The 19,971-nt window shown below is 59.7% G+C and overlaps 1 protein-coding gene across 1 annotated transcript in view; it reads right to left on the reverse strand.

The window, feature by feature from the left end:
* Nucleotides 1–237: 237 nt before the first annotated feature.
* ELL (elongation factor for RNA polymerase II) overlaps nucleotides 238–19,971 on the reverse strand; it is a 79,412-nt gene continuing 59,678 nt past the window's right edge. The window contains exons 5-12 of the mRNA XM_070373345.1: nucleotides 19,508–19,782; nucleotides 15,628–15,752; nucleotides 9,997–10,093; nucleotides 8,377–8,860; nucleotides 4,607–4,673; nucleotides 4,165–4,336; nucleotides 3,108–3,152; nucleotides 238–2,430 (exon numbers count right to left, since the gene is read on the reverse strand). Of these exons, the coding sequence (XP_070229446.1) occupies nucleotides 2,314–2,430; nucleotides 3,108–3,152; nucleotides 4,165–4,336; nucleotides 4,607–4,673; nucleotides 8,377–8,860; nucleotides 9,997–10,093; nucleotides 15,628–15,752; nucleotides 19,508–19,782 (1,382 nt within the window). The 3' untranslated portion in view covers nucleotides 238–2,313. The remainder of the gene's footprint in view (nucleotides 2,431–3,107; nucleotides 3,153–4,164; nucleotides 4,337–4,606; nucleotides 4,674–8,376; nucleotides 8,861–9,996; nucleotides 10,094–15,627; nucleotides 15,753–19,507; nucleotides 19,783–19,971) is intronic.

Genomic DNA, 19,971 nt, shown 5'->3' on the forward strand with positions numbered 1-19,971 from the left:
GGCTGGCTGGTCTGCTCTGGCACCTGCAGGGCCTGCTGCCTCAGGTCCGCCCTCCACCTGCCAACCTCATTCCTGGGCAGCGGCTGTGGCAGGCTGCCCAGAAAGCTTTCTCCATGCTCAGCCCATGCCCCCCCACCACCACGGTTGCCCCGTGGCCAGGTGGCCTCCTGACCCCAGCCCACCCCAAGACGGAACCAGTCCCCCCGACCCCTGGGGAATGACATATGTACTCCCAGCTTGGGCTCACAGATTCAGTTCAGTGAATTTATTGTAGGTTGAAAAAAAATCAGCATTCACCTCTTTAGTGTACAAAAAGGACACTATTTCTTTTAAGAAAATATTAGGAACTGAAGATGCAGACGTCTTTCAATTGTAACATTTTGGCAAAAGTGAAAAGTTCTTGTAAACACCAACTCCATGGCTCAAAATAGTTTTTCTCCACAGTACAATATTAAAAGAAAAAAAAACAGTATCAATAAGTTAGACCATATTTAATCAGCTAGAGCTTCTGTCCATCAACCCCGCCCCAAGCACAAAACTCCTCTTAGCTTCATAATTCCTTAAAAGGAGAAAATAAACAACAACAAAAAACAGTGAGGAGGAAGAGGAAATTCAACTGAGAGTCCCTCGAACTGGACCCCAGGGCAGAGGGCAGGTGGGCCCTCCGGGGTGGGGCCCGTTGAGCGATCCCGCGCCATCCGAGTGTGCGAGTCCAGGCTGAGTGCATGATGGCTGTCCACAGAACTCAGGGCCCCAGGGTCTGCTCAGCCTGTCTTCCTCCACCCCAAATGAAAAACAAAACGACAGCTACTGAAACATAAAGGATCAGCTTCCTCAGTGCTCCGGGCACCCCAGGGGTCCCACGGAGACGTTGGGGTGGGGTGGGGGCACTGCAGGCATGACTGCTCTTTGGGAAGCCATTAGGAGACACCCCCACAGCTTAGAAAAATAGACATGACTATGCGAGCATTTCCACTCTCCCTGCCTCACTAGGATCCTGGCAGCAACCCCTGCCCCCGCCCCCGACAGTGACCCCTGGGCTGGGGGTTGCAACCAGCCCCACGGCCTTCCCCCATCGTGGCTTCGCTGAACGTGGCTCTGAATTAACGTGAACACGCGCTTTAGACCCCAGCACGCCCTGGCGGGGCCCCACACACACACACACACAAACATATACATGCCCCCTGACGCTTTCAGGGACATTAGACTAGGCACAGTGACTAAGCAGCAATTGGGGTGTCCTTGGGCCAGCACCCCCAGAGAGGGGGGATCAGGCACCTTTTCTGAGCTCACTCTCCGGGGGCTCCCTGGCTCCCTCGACCCCCAGCCCCTCCCTGAGTGCAAACCCCGTGGTGGCTCTGCAAAGACGACCCCAGAACCCATACATGGGGCTGAGGGGCGGAGCGAGGTCAAGAACACGGAGGCCACTTGGCCTCAGCAGTACAAAGTGAGGAGCAGCAGCAGGAGAGAATGGAGAAGAGAGAGAAAACCCGACGCCGGTGCTGCAGAGCGCGGGCTAAAGCACAGAGGCTCCCGCGACCCCGACAGCTGAGGGCCTGGAATAGCAAGGCGGCCCGGTGCTCCCCGCAGCTGCTCCCGGGCCAGCTGGGGTTTCCCAAATAGAGCTGCAGGGCTTGCACTGCCCGGCCCGCCCCACTCAGAGCCAGGCAGAGGCCGTGTGCGAGGCAGACCAGTGCAGGAGAGGGGCCCCCGGCGCCCCCCACCGGTTCTCTCCTCCGAGCTCGCAGAGGCAAGGCCAGGCTTCCGGAGCATCTGTAATACTGCAGAAAGGACCCAGGGCAGCGTCTAGACCCTGGGTGTCCAAGGAGGGGAGGCACAGGTGTAGAAAAAAGATGCTTTTTCTTTCGTACAAAAATAGACTCGAGTCTCGTCAGCAGTAGCCTGTCTTTGTATAAAACTAGAAAAGGCAAGCAGGCAGGCTGGCCTTGGGAGTCTTTCTCTGACAAAAAGTTGAAGTCCCCCGTGGGGTGGCTGGCGAGGAGGGGGGCTTCTTGGGGAGCCCGTCCTAGGCAGGGGGCCTGCACAGGAGGTGTGGGGGGCCTGGGGGGAGCTGGACACTCTACCTGGGTTTGTGTGACCTGTGGGCGGCCAGGCCTGCGTGGGCTCCCCTGAAAGCCGGTGTTGCTGGCTCAGATGACTGTATTCTTCCTCATGTTTATTGTGTTAAATAAATCTGTTTTCTTGTCTTTAGCTCCCCCTTGCCCCCAGCTCCCCCACCATCCAGAACAGTCAGCCCGGTGAGGTGAGCTGGCCTGGCTGGTCGAGTGGGACCTCCTGCCCCATGGCCTGGGGCTAAGGCCATGCCTGAAGCTGTCGCTGGTCGTACTCGGCGATGAGCCTCTTGATGTGGGCCAGCTTGCTGTGCAGGTACTCGCAGCGGTGCTTCTCCTGGCTGTAGTTGGTGTTGGTCTATGAGAGAGCGGCTGGGGTGAGCCTCACCCACAGGGCCAGGGTGGAGAGCCCAACACCAACCCAAGCCGCCCCACCTGGCTGCCCCTGGCCCCCACTCACAGGCCAGAGCCCTCAAGCCCTGACAGGGACCCCTGAGCTGCCCCTAGGCTCCACCCTGGGAAACAGGGTCGCGGCTAGGGTGAGAGGCTGAGAGGAGGTGGTCACGCAGCTTCCGTGCTGGGCTGGGACACGGCCGGCGGGAACCAGCCCCGGCACACTTGGCCCTAGGGAATGAGAGCTGCTGCAGTGGCACCACATCCCAGGAGACGGTCAGGGAGCCCGAGCTGGGGGCGGCCGGAGCCGAGACCGCGGCTCCTCCCTGACTCGAGCGCTGAAGGACTCAGCGGGGCCAGGATGGGGTGGGGAACTGTGCTTCCTCCCCCGGACCTTTGAGGGAGCTGCAGAGGGCCTGGGGCTGTGCTCACCCATAGTGGGAGAGTGTGTGGGGTGCTCAGGGGAGGGGGCACCCAAGTGCCCAGAACAGACTTAAGCTCCTCAGCTATCAGGGGAGGAGCTACTCTGAGGACCAGAGACCAACCCAGGGAGGCCCGCCCGCGCACCCTGCCTCCTCTAGACTGCAGCGCTACTGACCTGATCCCACCCCGCCCTAACACCACAAGGGGATGGAGGCTCACCTTTTTGATTTTTCGATATTCCTGAAGGATCTGCCCACGAGTAGTCTGGATGAAAAACAAAAGAAAAAGTCAACAATACATTATCTGCAGGATACCCCAACGGAGTGACCCCTTCTCCTTAGTCACGGTGGCCTGCCAGGTCACTGCATGCTTGGGGACAATGGCTGCGGCTGTGGCATGGTGCCTGAGGGTGTACAGAGCAGGGGCTGGGCCAGAGGGGACGACTCGGGGACACGCAGGAGGCTACACAGCGGCCGGGGAGAGGCAGGGGCAGCTGGGAGGCGCCTTCCCTTGCACCCAGCTGGCTGGTGCCCAGGTCGAGGCCAAGCACAGAGGCCCCCTGACCACCTGCGGGGGTTGCAAGGAGACGGGAGGATGGGGGAGTCCAGGGGGTGCTTGCCTGTCCTAGACCCTCAGAACCCCCACTGTGCCTCCAATCACAAGCCGTCTCCTCGGGAAATCAACCTGACCTCCACCAGGGAGACAGAGCCCAGCACCACAGTTCATCAGGGCTGGCCCTGTCATCAGGTAACCAGCTCCAAAAGGGGTCTCTTGCAAGGGGGAGGCTGGCATCCCAAGGCCCCCTGCAGGGACCAAGCACCCTGTGGTGAGGTCCCACTCGGGATGGCTGGGGAAACGCAAGTGCCCCAGGTGGGGGAAGGGGTTGGGGCCCCAGGGACCCTCCATCCCCTCCCCCTCCCACGGAGGCTGTGACAGCTCTGACGGGCGGTGCGGTGTGGCCAGGGCCCGCCCCTCCTGCTGGGAGGCAGCGCTGAGAGTTCTCTGGTGACACAATAGTGGGCTGCAGAGAAGCCCCAGGTGCTCGGGGGTCGGGGGGGACGCACGCACCCCAGCCCCTGGTTTCCTGGCTGTCTCCACTGCTGAGGCCACCCCCGGCCCCACGGTCACCTCCCACCTACAGCGCTGGTCTTGCCCAGCCTCATGGTTGAGACGGCAGAGCTCCCTTAACAGGCCTGACTCACTCGGAGTGGGCAGCGCCCCCGCCCAGAACAGGAGGGGACGCGTCTGAGGACGCAGGAGCCAGGCAGGGCACTACCTCGTACTCCTCAGAGCCCTGCGAGAGCTGCCGGAGCTGGGCGTCGAGCTGCGTGAAGCGCCGCGTGACCCGCTCGATGCGGGCGTGCAGGCCTCGGTACTCGCTGTACTCAGCATTGAAGTCATTTTTGTAGCTCTGGCGCTGCTCCGAGGAGGAGATGGTGGCGTATTTTCTGGGGAGATGGGAAAGAAGGGCCAGAGGGGCTTAGGGGGCTGCAGCAGAGAGCCTGGAAGTGTCCACAGCCAAGTGGCCAGCCCCAACCAGGAAGCAGCCCTAACTCCGAGCAGACTGGCCGTCAGGAATACACACACAGCCACGGAGTCAAGTCAGCACACGCGTGTGCACACAGACAGGAATACACACACACAGCCATGGGGTCCATGCTGCCTCTGCTAACCTGCAGGGGTGGGGGTGGGGAGCAGCTGGCAAGGGAAGTACTCACAGCAAGTAGTCGGGCGTCTCCGAGGTCGACGTGGGGACACTTGAGCTGCTGCAGGTCCCGTTTAAACCTAAAAGAGAAAGCGTGCCTCCTGAGTCCGTACCTTGTGTATCTGTGATGAGATCTACAGAAGGTTGATGCCCTACTGTCTGAAGGCCTCAGGGGGGAAGCCACGCAGAGGGAGCCAGGGTGGGCAGAGGAGGCGTGAGTTAGGGCGAGCACCATCTGGCCACCGTGGGGGGCTGCCTGGAGCTGGAAGTGCCCCCTGCGCAGTGGGAGAGGTGGTGAGCCAGCACGGTGTGCGTCCCCAGAGCACACCCGTGCAGAGACAGCATCGTGGGCGCAGTCTTCAGCAAGCACCCAAAAGTATGGGTTCACTGCAGGGTTAAAGCCTGGGAAGCTTGTCCAGAGCCTTTGCTAACCCCATGTAAAAGCCGTGAAGATGAAAACCGGTGACCCCTGGCCAGTTGAGTCCCAGGGGCATACCATTCTCGGGCCCTACAGGACAAAGCCGGATGGCTGCCAGGGTTTTCCCCCTCCTCTCCCTGTGGATGGAGCTGCAGGCCCTGCAGGCTCTGGTCTCTGGCCTGACCACCCCCACCCCGCCACCCCACCCATCCTCCCATTCTTCCCACCAGACCCAGGACTGTGAGATCAGAGGGTCAGCCCTGGGACTGTGACCCGAGACTGTCCTGAGACAGTGCCCGAGGCCTGCCCGGGCTACAGTCTGCTCCTTTTCCCCGGGGACTTCTTCCAGATGACCTCTGTAATCCCGAGACACAACCGATGTTATCACTCTGAAGCATTTGCTGAGCACCCATTTTGGTGCCTCTCTCGGCAGAAAACAGCCCTCCAGGGGATCAGTGGTTTGACGAGCCCCCGTGCGGTTTTATACTCCATCCAGTGCAAGGGAGATTCCCACCAGTGGATGGAGCCCACCCACACCCCCATCTGGGTGTTGTCTCTGAAAAGGCTGTGGCCTCCCTGGGATGCAGCCCAATAGGCACACACACGCAGATTTAGTCTACACCCCACCTCCCACAGCCCAGGCATGTCAGGCATCCCGGGGTGCTTCACCTTGAGCCTGAGAATCAGATGGACCTGGCAGGACACCACTGGGGTCCTGCCTGTGGCAACCAACCCTCTGTGGGCCCCACCCCTGCCTGCACTCGGCCATCCCTGGACCAGCCCAGCTGCTTCCCACTTGTGTGCCCCCTCCCAGGGCAGTGGGTGCAGGGACATGTCTGTAGGGTCACCCTGCAGGACCCAGGTCTGGGTGCCAATGAGAGAGGGTGACCCAGTTCCCACATAGGAGTCAGTAGGCCTGAGTTTGGCCTGGATGAACCGAAGCACCCCCCTGCCCAGCACGTGGCCTGGCCAGGAAGGTACCCTTGGGCCACAGGTGGGGTCCACAGTCTGAGTGAAAGCTGGGGGCAGGCACGAGGGTGGGTCTAGGACCCAGGAGTGGCCCCGCAGCACAGGGGGAGGGAGGTGGTGGAGGGGGGCCTTGGAGGGGTGGGGTGGGGCGGGGGGGGCACAGATGGGCTGGGCTGAGGAGTCTGCCCGACTGGAGGAGGCTGCCACACCCATCAGGGTCATAGGGCAGGGCTGGGACCACGGGCCAGACGAGGGGGACAGCAGCAGGCAGAAGGGTGGGCCACCTCACGGGACACAAGGGTGAGGGTGCTTCTGCACTTGGGTGCCGGCCTGGAACCCTGGCCAGCGAGGCAGGGGAAACTTCAGAGAACAAGGCTGCTGCTAAAGGCGGGCAGGGAGCTCTAGCCTGCACAGACGCCCACCCAGGAAGGAGCCACAGCAGGAGGCTGTGTATGGTGGGGCTCAGGAGGCAAGGCAGGCCCCCACCCACCAGTTATCACTATCAGCTGAGCTGCCAGAGAGGCCAGTCTAGGGGGTTCGCTCGGTGCCATCCCAACTTCTGGTGCGCGCTTGTCCTTCCCCTCCCCCTTGGGGCCCTTCTCCTGGCTTTCCTGATCCCAGACCTCCTTCTCACCCTGGCCTGGGGCCAAGCTGCCTGTGGCTGACACACACTGGGCAGGAGCCAGCGCCTTCTGAGCCCTGCATGCGGGGCCGGTCTGGGCAGCATCTTCCTGGCCTGGTCTGCTGCCTGGCCCCATGGTCCTACTTCCCCAGACCCTGCCAGAGCACATGGAACCTCACTTCTGCTGTCTGGGCTCCCTGAGCCCAGCTGCTCAGGTCTGTGTCCCTGGGTGGGACCTGGGTCAGACGGCCTGTGCTTAGAGAGCCAGGCTCCCTTCCCCTCCGGGAAGCCTAGCATGCGGCAGGGCCGAGGGGCCCCAGAAGACTGACGGAGCTGCAAGGTCTGTCTTCATCAGACCGACCCCGGACCCGGTCTCCAGCTGCAGAGTGAGGAGCAGGCATGGCCTTTCTGGAGGACAGCTGAGGCACATTCAAAAGCCTGAAGGAGCAGGGGCTCCACCTCTGGTCCAGGAATGCCCCCTGCTGGGGATCCTCCTGAGGGAACAATCTGAAAGCCACACCAGATGAAATGGCCCCCAGGACCGCCAGGGCTGCACCTCTGTTGCTGTGACATGCTGATTAGGTTAAATTACGTGAGAGGAAAATCACAATGGAGTCAGTACTGCTCAGAGAGCTCTCTAAAAATGGCATCAAGAAGCCATTAAGGAAGTGTGACCTGTGCACGGCTCAGCCTGCATGGCATCTGACCTTGTGATCCCCGTCTGCCAGAACTCGTGCCAGCTGATGGACTTATCAGACCCCCACCCCCAAACCACGCGACACCGTCAACTTACTGGGCCCCCAACCTAAAACAAATGTTTTCTGACTCGTCTGACTTGCGTCAGAGTTAAACCGTTCTCACCAGAAACCTTTAACAAACTAAAGGCTTTCAGTCTTCATAAACCCAACTCTTGCTCTTCCTGAGAACTCTCATGGTCACCTGAACCTATGTCTCTCAAATGGTAATTCTCAAGACCCTATAGAAACCATTTCCCTATGTGCAGCCTCCAGAGTTATTCTGGGGTTGCCAGTAGCCACAAGGGGTGCTCAGCTCAGATGCCCGGGGCTCTAACTGGGAGTGGGGAGGCTCTGGGGGTAAGGACGCCGCCCCTACAAGCCCCAGGTCCTCGAAGGTCTCCCTGGTCAGCATAGAGTCCCGACAGCCTCACACCCCTCATCCCGCTGAGGGTCTCCCGAGTGCCAGCTTCCCTACAGGCGAGGCCTTGCTCTGGCTCTTATCAACTGCTGTTCGGTAGACGAGTCTCCCACCTCCTCCTGGACCTGCCTCTCAGACCCTCTCTCTGCAGGCTCAAAGGTTTGCTCTGCAGGTCACAGCAGGAACACAGTGATCCAGGGACCCCCTCCCCACCAAGTCCTGCCCCCCGCAGCCATCCCTGAGCCCCAGACCCTTGCTGTGTGCTGTGTCTGGGGTCTCCCTGCAGCCAGAACCGGGCCCTGGAATTGTTCCTCTCCCTGTGAAATATCCCCTCCTGTGAGCCTCAGCTCCATCAGGCTCCGTGCCCCTGGCCCTCAGGGCTGGCCTGGCACACACCTGACTGTAGGAGCCTTCAAGAACAACACCGCCAGGGCAGTCACGTGAGCCAGTGCGAAGACGCAGAGGGCCTTAATGTGCAGGGTGGGCCCAAGTGGGGACTCAGGAGGCAGCCCTCTCGGCATCCTGTGGAGTGAGGGTGCGCAGGCACAGGGCCAGTGCTCAGGCCCCCACTGACCCCCCTTCTGCAGAGCCCTCTGCCCCTCAACCTCCTGACACCTACCCGGGGCGACTGGTGGGGCAACTGGAGGGGCTGGGGGGCCCGGCGTCTGGCTAAGTGGCCGGTCCCGGGGCCTGTCCTCGGCTGCCCTCTCCTTGTCTTTGTGCTTCTTGGATTTCTTCTTGGATTTGCCGTGCAAGGAGCCGCTGTGGGGCCTGCTGGGCTGGGCACAGTCTGTCAGCAGGGGCATGCTGAGGCGCTCAGTAGGGGCTGGGGCGGCCACTTCCCCACGCTCACAGTCCCGGCCGCTGTGGCCCAGGTCGTTGCTGACGTCGGCCAAGGGGTCGTGGGCCCGCGGCGGCTCCAGTCGCAGGGGCAGGTGGGTGTCCGTACCAGCCAGAGGGCCCGGGGTGGGCAGCAGGCCCTCGCGGCCGAGGGTCGTGCTCAACTTTCCGTTGACTGTGGGCTGAGCTCTCTGGGTGAAGTGCGATATCCTGGGTTTCTTGTTGGCCAGAGGGTCAATGAAATCAGGAGGCTGCGGCCGTTTCTGTGATGGAGAGGAGAGAATTTCAGGAGTGAGCCTGTGCCTGGAGTCACTCTGTGCCCCAGGGAGAGGCTGTGCAGCAACAGGCCAAACTTGAGCTGACCAGGAGCCCCACCGCAGGCCCTGAGGGGACCAGCGCCCACAGGCAGGGCCACTCCGGCCACAAGGGGGCGCGCGAACACCACAGCAGGCCCGAGAGGCCCAGAGCTCCGGGGCCTGCCTGCCCAGGGACCCGGTGGGGCCGCGGGCCAGCAGGGCAGAGAAAGGGCGGCTGGGCCATTAGGGGACCCGCTTCAGCCCATAAGGGCCACCCCTGGGAACTGATCTAAAACAATACTGTGCTCAGCATCCCCCCTTGATGACAGTAAGAGCAACGGAGCCCAGTCTGAGTGACACAGGGCAGGCCCCACAGGCCAGGACCGTTCTCCCCAAGGGCCCTTGAATCCCCATGGTAACCCTGTCACATGGTGCAGGCCTCATCCCCATTCACAAAGGAGAAGACTGAGGTCTGGAAGGCAAGGCCAGAGTAGAGGAACGGAGCCAGGATCAGACCAGTCGGCCCGGGCCCAGGGTGCGGCAGTGTGGGCCAGAGTGAAATGAGGCCCTGCCCGCCACGCCACAGCCACGGGGGTGCCCTGGGAGGCTTCAGGACCTAGGCCGGATGCCTCCAGGGGCAGGCAGAGCGGGGAGGAGAGCGGCTGGCCAAGCAGGGGATGGAGACATGGGACTCATTGGTCAGAGCATGTGGGGGGAAGAGACAGCTGTCACCAAACAGCTCCGACAACGGTGAGGGACCGCACTGCTGAAGATCAAGCCCCCAACAGCAAGGCCCTCCCTGCCTACTAACACGGCAGAGCCTGCTGGGGACACACTGAGTTTTAAAGCAGCCCTGGGAATCAGAGGCTCCAGTGGCCAGAGTGGCCAGCGGCCCGCGCGCCCTCAGCCACACTACCCCGAAAGGCAACCCAAGGAACCTATCCAGGTTCCAGGCCTGGGACCCCCAGCACCCAGTCAGCTGCTTACACCTTCAAGAAAACTCGCCAGCCCTGAGTGATAGGCCCAACAGGCTCCCCGAGAAGCAAGGTCAGGCCCACCGCCTCTGCTGAAGCCCGCCCACCCTCCCCGCCAGCCGCTCCTACCTGAGGGGGCGAGGCTGAGCTTCCGTGCTCGCCCGGAGGACTGCTGGCAGCAAGGTCCCCAGGGAGGCCACCTGTGCTCTGTGGCTGGCACAGTTTCCTGCAGAGGAGAAGCAAGGCAGGTTGGAGGGTCCTGAAACAATGCCCTCCCTGCGAGGCACACCCAGGCCCAACCACCTCTGCACTGATACTTTGCACCCAGCGTCTGGGGGAGGGCCTGGCTCCCCGCTGAAGCAGGGCAGTGCTGGGTGTGATGGGCACGCCCGGCAGGCAGAGAGCAGTCGAGCACACCCAGCCCTGGGTGCATCCGCAGCAGCCCCGTGGCCACGGCCTCAGCCTCACCGCCAGAAGGCCGGCCACACTGGATGCTCTGTGCCCAGCGAAGGGCCAGGTGACCAGATGCTCATCTCGACCTTCATGACCATGGAGACCAAGGACTCCTGGTGCAAAACTGACCAGACACTCAGGGTCCATGCTGTGTCCCCACAGGAGCTACAGACATTGGGTGTTGGCCCTTTTTTAAAAAACATTTGGTCCTTACTTTTATAAACAACTGTCATCCCAATAACAACACTCACTGCAGAAACAGAATGCAAAAGAGGGCTGAGATGCCCTGCTCTGAGGTGGGAGGACCCCCCCAGATTCAGCTCCCATCTTCCTGGGAGCCAGGCCCCAGGACCTCCAGGGATGGCAGGAGCAGCCAGCAGACCACTGGAATCAGCTCAACAGCGCAGCTAGGGACGAGAGAAGAATCGCCCCGACGCCTGACAGAAAAACGGAGGCCCTGAGAGTCATCTTGGCTGGGTGGGATTGGCCCCTTGAACTCCTAGAGGCTGAGAGTCTCAGGGGAGCCCAGGCACCCAGCTGGCCCCCCAAGCCCTGCAGGAAGCTGAGCTGAGGTCTGGGGCCACGTCCGCTGCTCCAACCAGTGGCCAGCAGAGCACCTCCCCGGCCTCAGCTGCACTCCAGACTCCGGCGGCTGCCCTCCCCACAGAGGCCTGAAATGCAAGGAGAGACAAAGGAAGGTTCTGAGAGTGGGTGGGGCAAGTCTACTGTCCAGCACTGTGGAAGCATCCAGAACTTTCAGTCAAAGACAGAGAATCAGGTGTTCACATCCATTCTCTCTCAAGTCCCCACTAAAAAAGCATAAAAGAGAAGGGGAAAAAAAAGACAGCAATGCTACTTAACGTGGGAAGCAGAAGCACAAGTGGTGACTGTCCTGGAGGAGCCAAGGAAACTGAGTCCTGGCTGCAGAGCCCGCAGGCCACAGTGTGCGCCTCGGAGACCTCAGTGGAGGGGCCCTCCAGGCTGCTCCCCAGCAGCCCTGCTCTGGGACCTGGCCTGCTGGGGCCAGCTGCAAAGGGAACCCCCAGCATGTTTGGGAGTAAAGGAGCCCAGGTCTTCCCCAGGGGGCCAGGAGGCTGCTCGGGCCACACAGGATGGACAGAAGCATGGCCTCCAGAGGAAAGGAAACAGAGGGGCCTGTGGAGGGACCCAGAGATGCCTCAGGGCTACCAGGGAGGCTGGACTGCCAACAGCAAAGTTCTGTGGAGGTGGCACCCTGGCTTCCAGGCAACAACTGTCAGGCCCTGAAGCAGACAAGACTATGCATTTGACAGGACAGAGAGCAACCAAGCCCCTGTGCCACTACTACTGAGCCCGCATGCCACAACTACCGAAGCCTGAGCCCCACGACAGGAGAGGCCACCGCAGCGAGAACCCTGAGAGCCGCACCTGGAGAGCAGCCCCCCCGCCGCAACTGGAGAAGAGCCCGCACAGCAACGAAGACCCAGCACAGCCACAAATAAATTAACTTTTAAAAAGAAAGGAAAGAGAGACTAAGAGGATGAAAATGTTAAATCCACCAGAAACACACCGGCCTTAACAGCCTCAGAAAGACAAAGATCTGAAATACACAGCTCTCCAAAGAAAATATACAAATAGCCGATAACTGCACGAATAGATGCTCAACATCATTCACTGCTCATCCAGGGAAACTCAAATCGATACCACTATAAAATACCACTTCACACTGGCTAGAATTAAAAAAAAGAAAAAGAAAATATAACAAGTGTTGGTGAAGCTGTGGAAAAAATGGAATTGGGCACTGCTGGTGGGAACGTGAAATGGGGCAGTCACTGAGAAAGAGAGTCTGGCAGTTCTTTAGAAAGTTAAACACAGGATTACCACATGGCCCAGCAATTACACTCCTCAGGACTCATTTGAGAGAACTGAAAATCTGTGTCAGTTGTATTTGTGTCCTCGTACACAAATGTTCACGGCATCACTGTACACAATCCTGAAAAGGCGGAAACAGTTCACATGTCCACTGGCAGAAAAATGAATAAGCAAAAACTCAGACACAATAGACTATAGAAAAGAACCAAGAACCTGGCCGTAGAAAAGAATGAAGCTCTGCCACACGCTATGATGTGGAGAAACCTTGAAAACCTAACACTGAGTGGAAGGAGCCAGACACAGAAGGCCACACGGCACGCAACTCCACTGATACGCAGTGTCCACAACAGGCGGATCCAAGAGGCCGGGGCTGCCAGCGGCTGCCAGGCGCTGGGGAGGCGGGGTGGGAGCGACTGCTAAGGCAGCTTGTTGGGTTTTCTGGGGGGGTGAATGGTTTGGAACTAGATGGAGGTGGTGGTTGCACCTTGGGAACTAGAAATGATGGCAAAAAGAGAGACAGATGGGAGAAGCTGAAGAAATCTCCCCAAAGTAGAAGAAATAAAAAGAAATAACCAGGAGGACAACGGTGAATGGTGTAGAGGCAGGGCCCGTGGGGGCAGACTGAGGAAGCCCGCGGGAGGACGAAGAGGGTGAGGCAAGCGTGCAGACTGCCGGCTCCAGCCACCCTCCACGCTATCGGGTGACCATGGGGACACGCACAGGCCAGGGAGGGAACTGACGAGGCGTCTGTGGCCAGACCTTCAGTGTGGAGGGAAAACGCCTTCCAATCTAAAGGCTAGATGTGGCCAATTGCCAGCTTGTGTGCTGGCCACCCAGGTGTGGAGCTGTGGCAGAGGGCCGTCCCAAAGCCTTCTCCTCGGAGAAACACTCCAAGAGCTGGGTCCCTTCAGCATCAGGGCAGAATCCCAGACCCGGAAACAGGAGGACCTGCGAGGGAGGGAGGCAGCTCCTGTGGAAGCCCTGGTCCCCTGAAAGTGATGAAAGGCCATGAGACAAAGACAGGGAGCTTGTGGCTGGACGTGAAGGACACAGAAGGCTGAGCACCTGGCAAGCAGGTTACCAACTACAGGGAAAGTGCACTGCCTGTGAGACGGATGGAGGCTCGGGCTGTCTAGGCTATGCCCTGGGGGAGGGGAGGCCAGGACAGGGCAGGTCGGGGCACTGATTTCAAGGCCACACGGGGTCCAGGCCTCATCCTGCACTGGGACATCCAGACTCTGCCTGGGCCGGGCCAGGCCTGAGCCGCACACATGGGGACTGACAGCACAGAGGAAGCATCCGAGCAAACAGCTGAGGGCTTCCCCGGTGGGCCAGCGGTTAAGAACCCACCTGCCAAGGCAGGGGACACAGGTCTGCTCCCTGCTCCGGGAAGATTTCACATGCTGAGGGGCAATTAAGTCCATGTGCCACAACCACCGAGCCCGTGCTCCAGAGCCCGAGTGCTGCGCCCGGTGAGGTGCGCGCCCCCGGGTCAGTACTCTGCAACGAGAAGCCCGAGTGCCTGTCTGCAGAGCAAAGCCACGGGGGCCCAGGCAGACCCTGGAAGCACAAGCGTGCTCAACTCAGGTCCAAGTTCAGAACAAGCTGTAGGATAAGGACAGCTGCAGCCCCTGGGGTAACACGAGCCCCCACACCCAGCCTGTAACAAGAGGAACACCCTAAGACCTCATTTCTCCTTCTTGCCATGAGACCCACGGCATGAAGACCGGTTGTAAGGAGGGCCTTCTTCAGGGAGGGAGCAACCTAAACATGGAAAAAAAAAGCTGTGCAGAGCAGCGCTGGGTTGTGGGTATCAGTGATATTGACCCTGACCTCTGCCCATCAATCAGGTCAAGCTCCCAAGAGCAGCAGATGCTGCCAGCTTCTGGAGAGGCATCGGGCCAGGCCACCCCCCAGCTGGCCCACGCAGCCCGAGAACAGAGCGCCAAGACGGCCCAGGGCAAACATGAGAGAGGAAAGGAGAGCTTGGCGTGGCCCTGAGCGCCGGGAGTCAAGAGCCTGAGGAACCTCCCACCTGATACCCCTCAGTATTCACCCACGTGATACCCCTCAGTATTCAGCCCAGTTTCCTAGGGACCGCACCCACCCATGGGCAGACTGCCCACAGGCTGCTGGCTCCCGGCCATGCCCCTCCTGGACAGCTCTGGGAGGCCAAGGGCTGGGGGCCTGAGATCAGCCGGCAGTGAGAGGCTCTGAAGGAAGGAAGGGTGGGAGCAGCCTCAAGGCGCCCCACCCCACATGCCCCTTGGAACCTCAAAGCACTCAGGTGGGTGTAAATTACTATTTCAACACTACCGCCACACGTGCACGCATGCTCCATTACTTCAGTCAAGTCCAACTCTTTGCAGCTCCACGCCCTACAGCCTGCCACTAGAGTCCATGAGCATCTCCAAGCAAGGATACTGGACTGGGTGGCCATGCGCTCCTCCAGGGGATCTTCCCAACCCAGGGGCTGAACCTGCGTCTCCTGCATTGCAGGCAGATTCTTTACTGCTGATGCAAACACCTGCAGGAGGTGACAGTGTCTGAGACATGCTTGGTGGGCAGCAGACGCCGCCCAGAGAGGGGAGGGGGAGGGTCTTCTGCCAAAACCGTCCCCTCAGCCTCCCTGAGCACCTAGAGACGTCTAGAGAGCCACAGCAGTGACCCCGGAACAGCAGGTGAGCACCCCACAGGGCCAAGGGGGGACTCATGGTTCACCTAGAGTGGCCCCAACTTGGCTCTGATCTCCAGATGCAGTTACTGGTTTAAACAACTTAAAAAAAAAAAGAAAAAAAAAAAAAAACCTTCATAAATTGCTCCAAGTCCCTGAGAAACCACTTAAGGACTAATTAGCATCTCAGGCTGCTCTGAAGGGCGCTTCACAGCCGGGGCTCCCAGGCATCAATTGAGAAGGAAATCATTAACTGCTTGCCTTAGACAGGGGCCGACTTAACCACTTCTCCCCAGAGCCACCTTGGCTACTCCTGACTTCGGGTCCCCATTAACCCAAGAGGGGATCCTTTTAATTAATGCTGCTTAATAGTGTCTGTGGGGAGGTTTGTTTTGCTTTGTTCCTTTCTGCTTCCAGTCCTTGAGACTTCCTTTTTAAGAAAGGCGGCTGCAGCAGTAGCCTGTGGGGACACGCAGATTTCAGAAGGAGCTTGATAGGATGGGCAGCAGGGGCAGCAGGAACGGCTGCTTTGGGGCCTTCTGTCCTGAAGTTCTCATGTTCAACGCAGAGACTCATGCCCTCCACCCCACTCAGCAAGGCTCGCCTTTTTCCTACAGGAGGCCACGGTGGGCTACCCAGGCAGTCTCTAGAGACCCCCTCCATCCTGCCTGCAGGCCCTGTGGGCTTTGGCGCCACGGGAAGCCCCCTCAGCCTCCTGGAGATGAGACGTGCCCCAGGCCCAGGGGATGGGGACCCACTGACGGACGGGGCGGCAGTGTTACCGGACGAGCATCCGCTTCAGCAGCTGCTGGTCTCCCTCTGAGTAGCCGGGCCAGTCCTTCTGCACATCCTTGTACACACAGTCCTTCAGCGTGCACGTGCCGTCCTTGGCATTCACGTTGGCCACCTGCAAGACAGAGCCAGAGATGATCACGAAAGCATTTTGGGGGGTGGTGCAGGGAGAGGCGGAGACAGACATTAAAGGGGAAAGAGGACAGCACACTTCTGCCCAAGCCAACACTTGGCCCCCCAACTCCTCTGCAGGCCGGGACGGCGGCCCTTGGGGTGCCGAAGGGTCAGAGCAGCAGGCCCAGATGCTGCTGGAGGCCAGGCTGGCTCCACAAGGGGGTGCTGCCATCTACACTCCCAAGACTCCATCAGCAGTCCATCTCCCTGCTATGGACTGAACCATGTTTGTCCTCTACAAATGCACATTAAGTCTTACCTCCTGCTAACCTAAGGCGACGGTATTAGGAGGTGAGGCCTTTGGGAGGTGCTGAGGTCATGAGGATGAAGCCCCCATGGGAGTGTCTTTTTGGGGGAGGGGCTGTGCTGGGTCTTTGTTGCTCTGAGTTTTCTCCCGATGTGACAGGCTGGGGGCCACTCTCCAGCTGCAGTGTGCGGGCTTCTCACCGTGGTGGCTTCTGTTGCAGAGCACAAACTCGAGGGCTCTTGGGCTTCAGCAGTCGTGGTGCATGGGCTCAGCAGGTGTGGCTTCAGGGGCTAGAGCACAGGCTCAACAGCAGTGGCACAGGGGCTTAGCTGCTCTGCAGCATGTGGGATCTTCCTGGATCAGGGATTGAACCCTTGTCTTCTGGACTGGCAGGCAGAGTCTTTACCACTGATCCACCAGAGAAGCCCAAATGTCTTATTTATAAAAGAGAATCCAGAGTTTCCTTACCCCTCTCCCCTGGATGACCATGAGAAGGCAGAACGCAGGCCCTCACCAGACACCCAATCTCCCGGTGCCCTGACCTTGGGCCTCCCAGTCTCCAAAGCTGTGTGACGGGTCTGTGGTGTCTAACCCACCCAGGCCATGGTGTTCTATGACAGCAGCCTATGGACTAAGATACACGCTCTCAAACTCACAGCTCCTGTGGCAGAGTTAGCTGATCTGGGGGAGCTGGGGGAGGGGTGCCTTCAGGGCCCAAGCTGAGCCCACCTTCCCTGCAACCAGCCAACCCTGCTGCTTCTGGTTAACACAAGCTGAGTTCGTCTTCAAGATTGTGCAAAGATGCATTTAGAACATTTGCCTTAATGTGCTTGATGGAATTCAGGCCCCTGACCCGCAGAGGGCACTTTCCCAAGCATCTCGTCAGGCACCATGATCTCCAGAACGCGCGTGTGGAGCTGGGTGATTGGCACGGCAGCTGCTGTTTTTCACTACAACTGAGACTATGAATTTATTCTCCACGTCACGGCAGTTTCCACAAGGAGCATTTTTAGTGGCTGAGTAATACTCCACCAAGAGGCTGCACTGTGACCCACTCAGCCTCTCTCCTTTGCTGGACGTGGACTTTGTCTCCAGCTTCTCTGGAGCATAAACACATGTCACTTGTGCAGGTTTTTCCACGCTGGGGATGGTTTTCTTCGGCTGGCTTCCCAGAAGTGGGATTAGTGGGTCAAAGACTGAACATTTTTATGGCTTCTGAGACGCTTCGCTAAAATGCTCTCCAGAAGAGCCACCCACCCATCCACACTCCCACCAGGAAGGTGGAAGGCCTCAAATCTTCTCTCCAGATGTTTTCACAAAAGTGAAAGAGGTGTCTTTGCATAGTGCTGCTCGTCAGAGTCACTGGGTGAGGGGCGGGAGGCCTGGGAAATGAGCATCCTTTGTGAGGTGCAGCCCCCATACCTATCCTCACGCTGGTGGGGTCCCAGTGCCCCTCCCACAATTGCTGGGGAGAACAAGTCTGGTAGCAAACACAGAAGCTCAAGGCAGATGGGACAGGAAATCAGAGAATAGGAGAAATCAGAGCGGGCACCCAGGATGCTCTAGCACTCTAGTGCAAGACACTGCCTGGGCCGCCTCGGGGAGCTGCCAAACCCAAGTTGGCTGGGGAAGCTGGCACCCAGCATGATGCCTCTCTAACCCCAGGAGAGGACCAGGAGCGGTGAGAACACCTTGGCGGTTAAAAGTGAAGCAGGTGCCCCGGGCAGACCCAGGTCAGCACCGCCAGCCCCCTCTCTCTCCAGAGCACTAAGCCTGGCGCCACCGGTGTCTAGGGGTCACTCAGTGGGTAAATCTCAGGTGCCATCAGGTGCTGGGTTGGCCAAGGTTCACATTCTGCATGTGCTGCTTTTTTACCCTGGGCCCAAAGAGAACAAGATTGGAGAGCAGGAGCAAGGGCATTTTTCAGAATGCTACCCCAGGGGCTAAGGACCTGGCTGGATGGTGATTCGCGCTCCAGGCACCGGCCGGGGCAGGCGTGGCTGTCACCCCTGCCCTGTCTCGGCTCACGGCTGATGACCCTGCCCAGCTCCCTTAGCCCTGCTCAGTCACCCTATGCTGCAAGAGGCAGCTCTGGGTGGCCCCGAGCCCAGGGAAAGGGCCTCCCGTATGCTTCCCCCAATTTCCCAAGGGTGAGCCAACACATGTGACTTTCCAAAGAAATGAGCACCCTGGGAAATGTTCTTGGTTCCAGAGCTTTCTGGATGCTCTAGCAAGCCCCAAGAAAACTGGACTACAGAGTAACGTATCTGTCTTCTCCAGGCCCCAAGCTGACTCCCGAACTTGCTGGGAGAAACACTGCCACTCAGTCAGCGCCAGCACAACCTCCACGTGGGGGGGCGGATGCTCAGGAGGCCAAGTTTGCACAAAGGCTGCCAGTGAGTACACAGAGGAGCCCCTGACGGGAACAAAGGCTCCGGGGAGCACCTCCTCTCTCAGGACACAGGGGGCTTCTGCACGGTGACGGGGAGGGGAGGCACCTGCCCTGTGGGGCAGGCCCAGCCCCAGATCAGCACTCGTGCTCGGAGTGCGGGGCTGGTCACAGAGGCCCCTCTTCACCCCTGCCCTGCGCCCTGAACTCGCTGGGGGGTGATGACGACACAGAGATGCCAGTCGGAGCATGGGGGGACAAAAGCCATGCCGATGTTCTCCTACCAAAGGTGTGTGTGGTCACCCCAGCCTCGGACTGCGCTCAGGGAGGGGCAGAGGGGCAGCAGGGTACCCACGGGAGAACTCGGTCAATCAGAAATCCTCAGAAATGCGTGGAAACTCCTCAGACACAGTTCCGGATGGTCATGGCATCAACTTTAGACCATAGGAGGCAGCACCCAAGAGCCCAGAGTGTCTGAGGCAGGCCACAGCTCCTCCCAGAACACTGGAGTGACTGCCGCTGGCTGTGGGTCCTCACAGCAGCAGTGCTCTGAGGTGGCCTGTTGCCACTTCACGGCCAAGCAGCATGCACGCGGCCCAGCTAAGGCACTGAATCGGGAGCAAGCCACCGACCCTCTCAGGAGTCCGTGAGCTGCCTCCCTCAGGGCGGCTCTGGGACCAGCGTTGTCGCTCCAAAGCCCTGGCTGTTTAACAGCAGGCTCTGCCTGCTGGCCCCACGTTCCTGCCTGATTACCTCTTGATCCCAAAGAGAGGTGCTGCAGTCACTTCCCAGCCACAGACAGAAACCTGAGGGTCCAGACATGAAGTCCCTTGCCTAGCGCCATAACTGATAAGCCACAAGGAGACCCACCTGATATGAAGCCTGAATTCTTGCTAACTTGCACTTGTGGATTCCCCAGGCTTCATTCAATTCCAAAAACCTTGTGCATCTGAAGTCTTGGGTCGCCCATGCTACACCCACTGCCTGTGAGCCTACAGTTATGAGGAGACGAGCCCTGGACAGTAAAAGTGCCCCATGCCCCGCACCGGGCAGCACGCACCTGCTGGAGGAGGCTGTCCAGCGCGTCCTTGTCCGCCTGTGCCAGGCCGTCCTTCTGCAGCCGCAGCAGCAGCTCGGCCTTCCGGTAGGGCCTCAGCGCCAGCAGGTGCAGCACGCGGTCCCGGAAGGGCCGCTGAGACACCCCGCTGCCCCCGCCAGCGCTGCCAGCGCTGCACTTCTTGATGGCGCTGGCCGGGTTGATAGGGGTTGCCCGCTTCCGGGAGGGCACGGCATCCACTGCCCCCGGGGCCGGTTTCCGAAACTGAACCTTCTTGCCTACAGTAAGAGCCAGGTGTCAGGGATGGGAAGGGCTGAGGGGTGGTCGCCGTGTCCCCCTGCCTGGAGCGATGGCACGTTCCTGAGCGAGCACACGGACACCCATGGATGGCCCACGGCCGACAGCGCCGAGCTCTCACCACGCCCAAGGCACCTTAAGCCTCGTGCAGCCCACTTGTCCAGTGAGAG

Source organism: Bos mutus, chromosome 7, assembly GCF_027580195.1.
Source record: "Bos mutus isolate GX-2022 chromosome 7, NWIPB_WYAK_1.1, whole genome shotgun sequence".
Lineage (NCBI taxonomy): Eukaryota > Metazoa > Chordata > Mammalia > Artiodactyla > Bovidae > Bos > Bos mutus.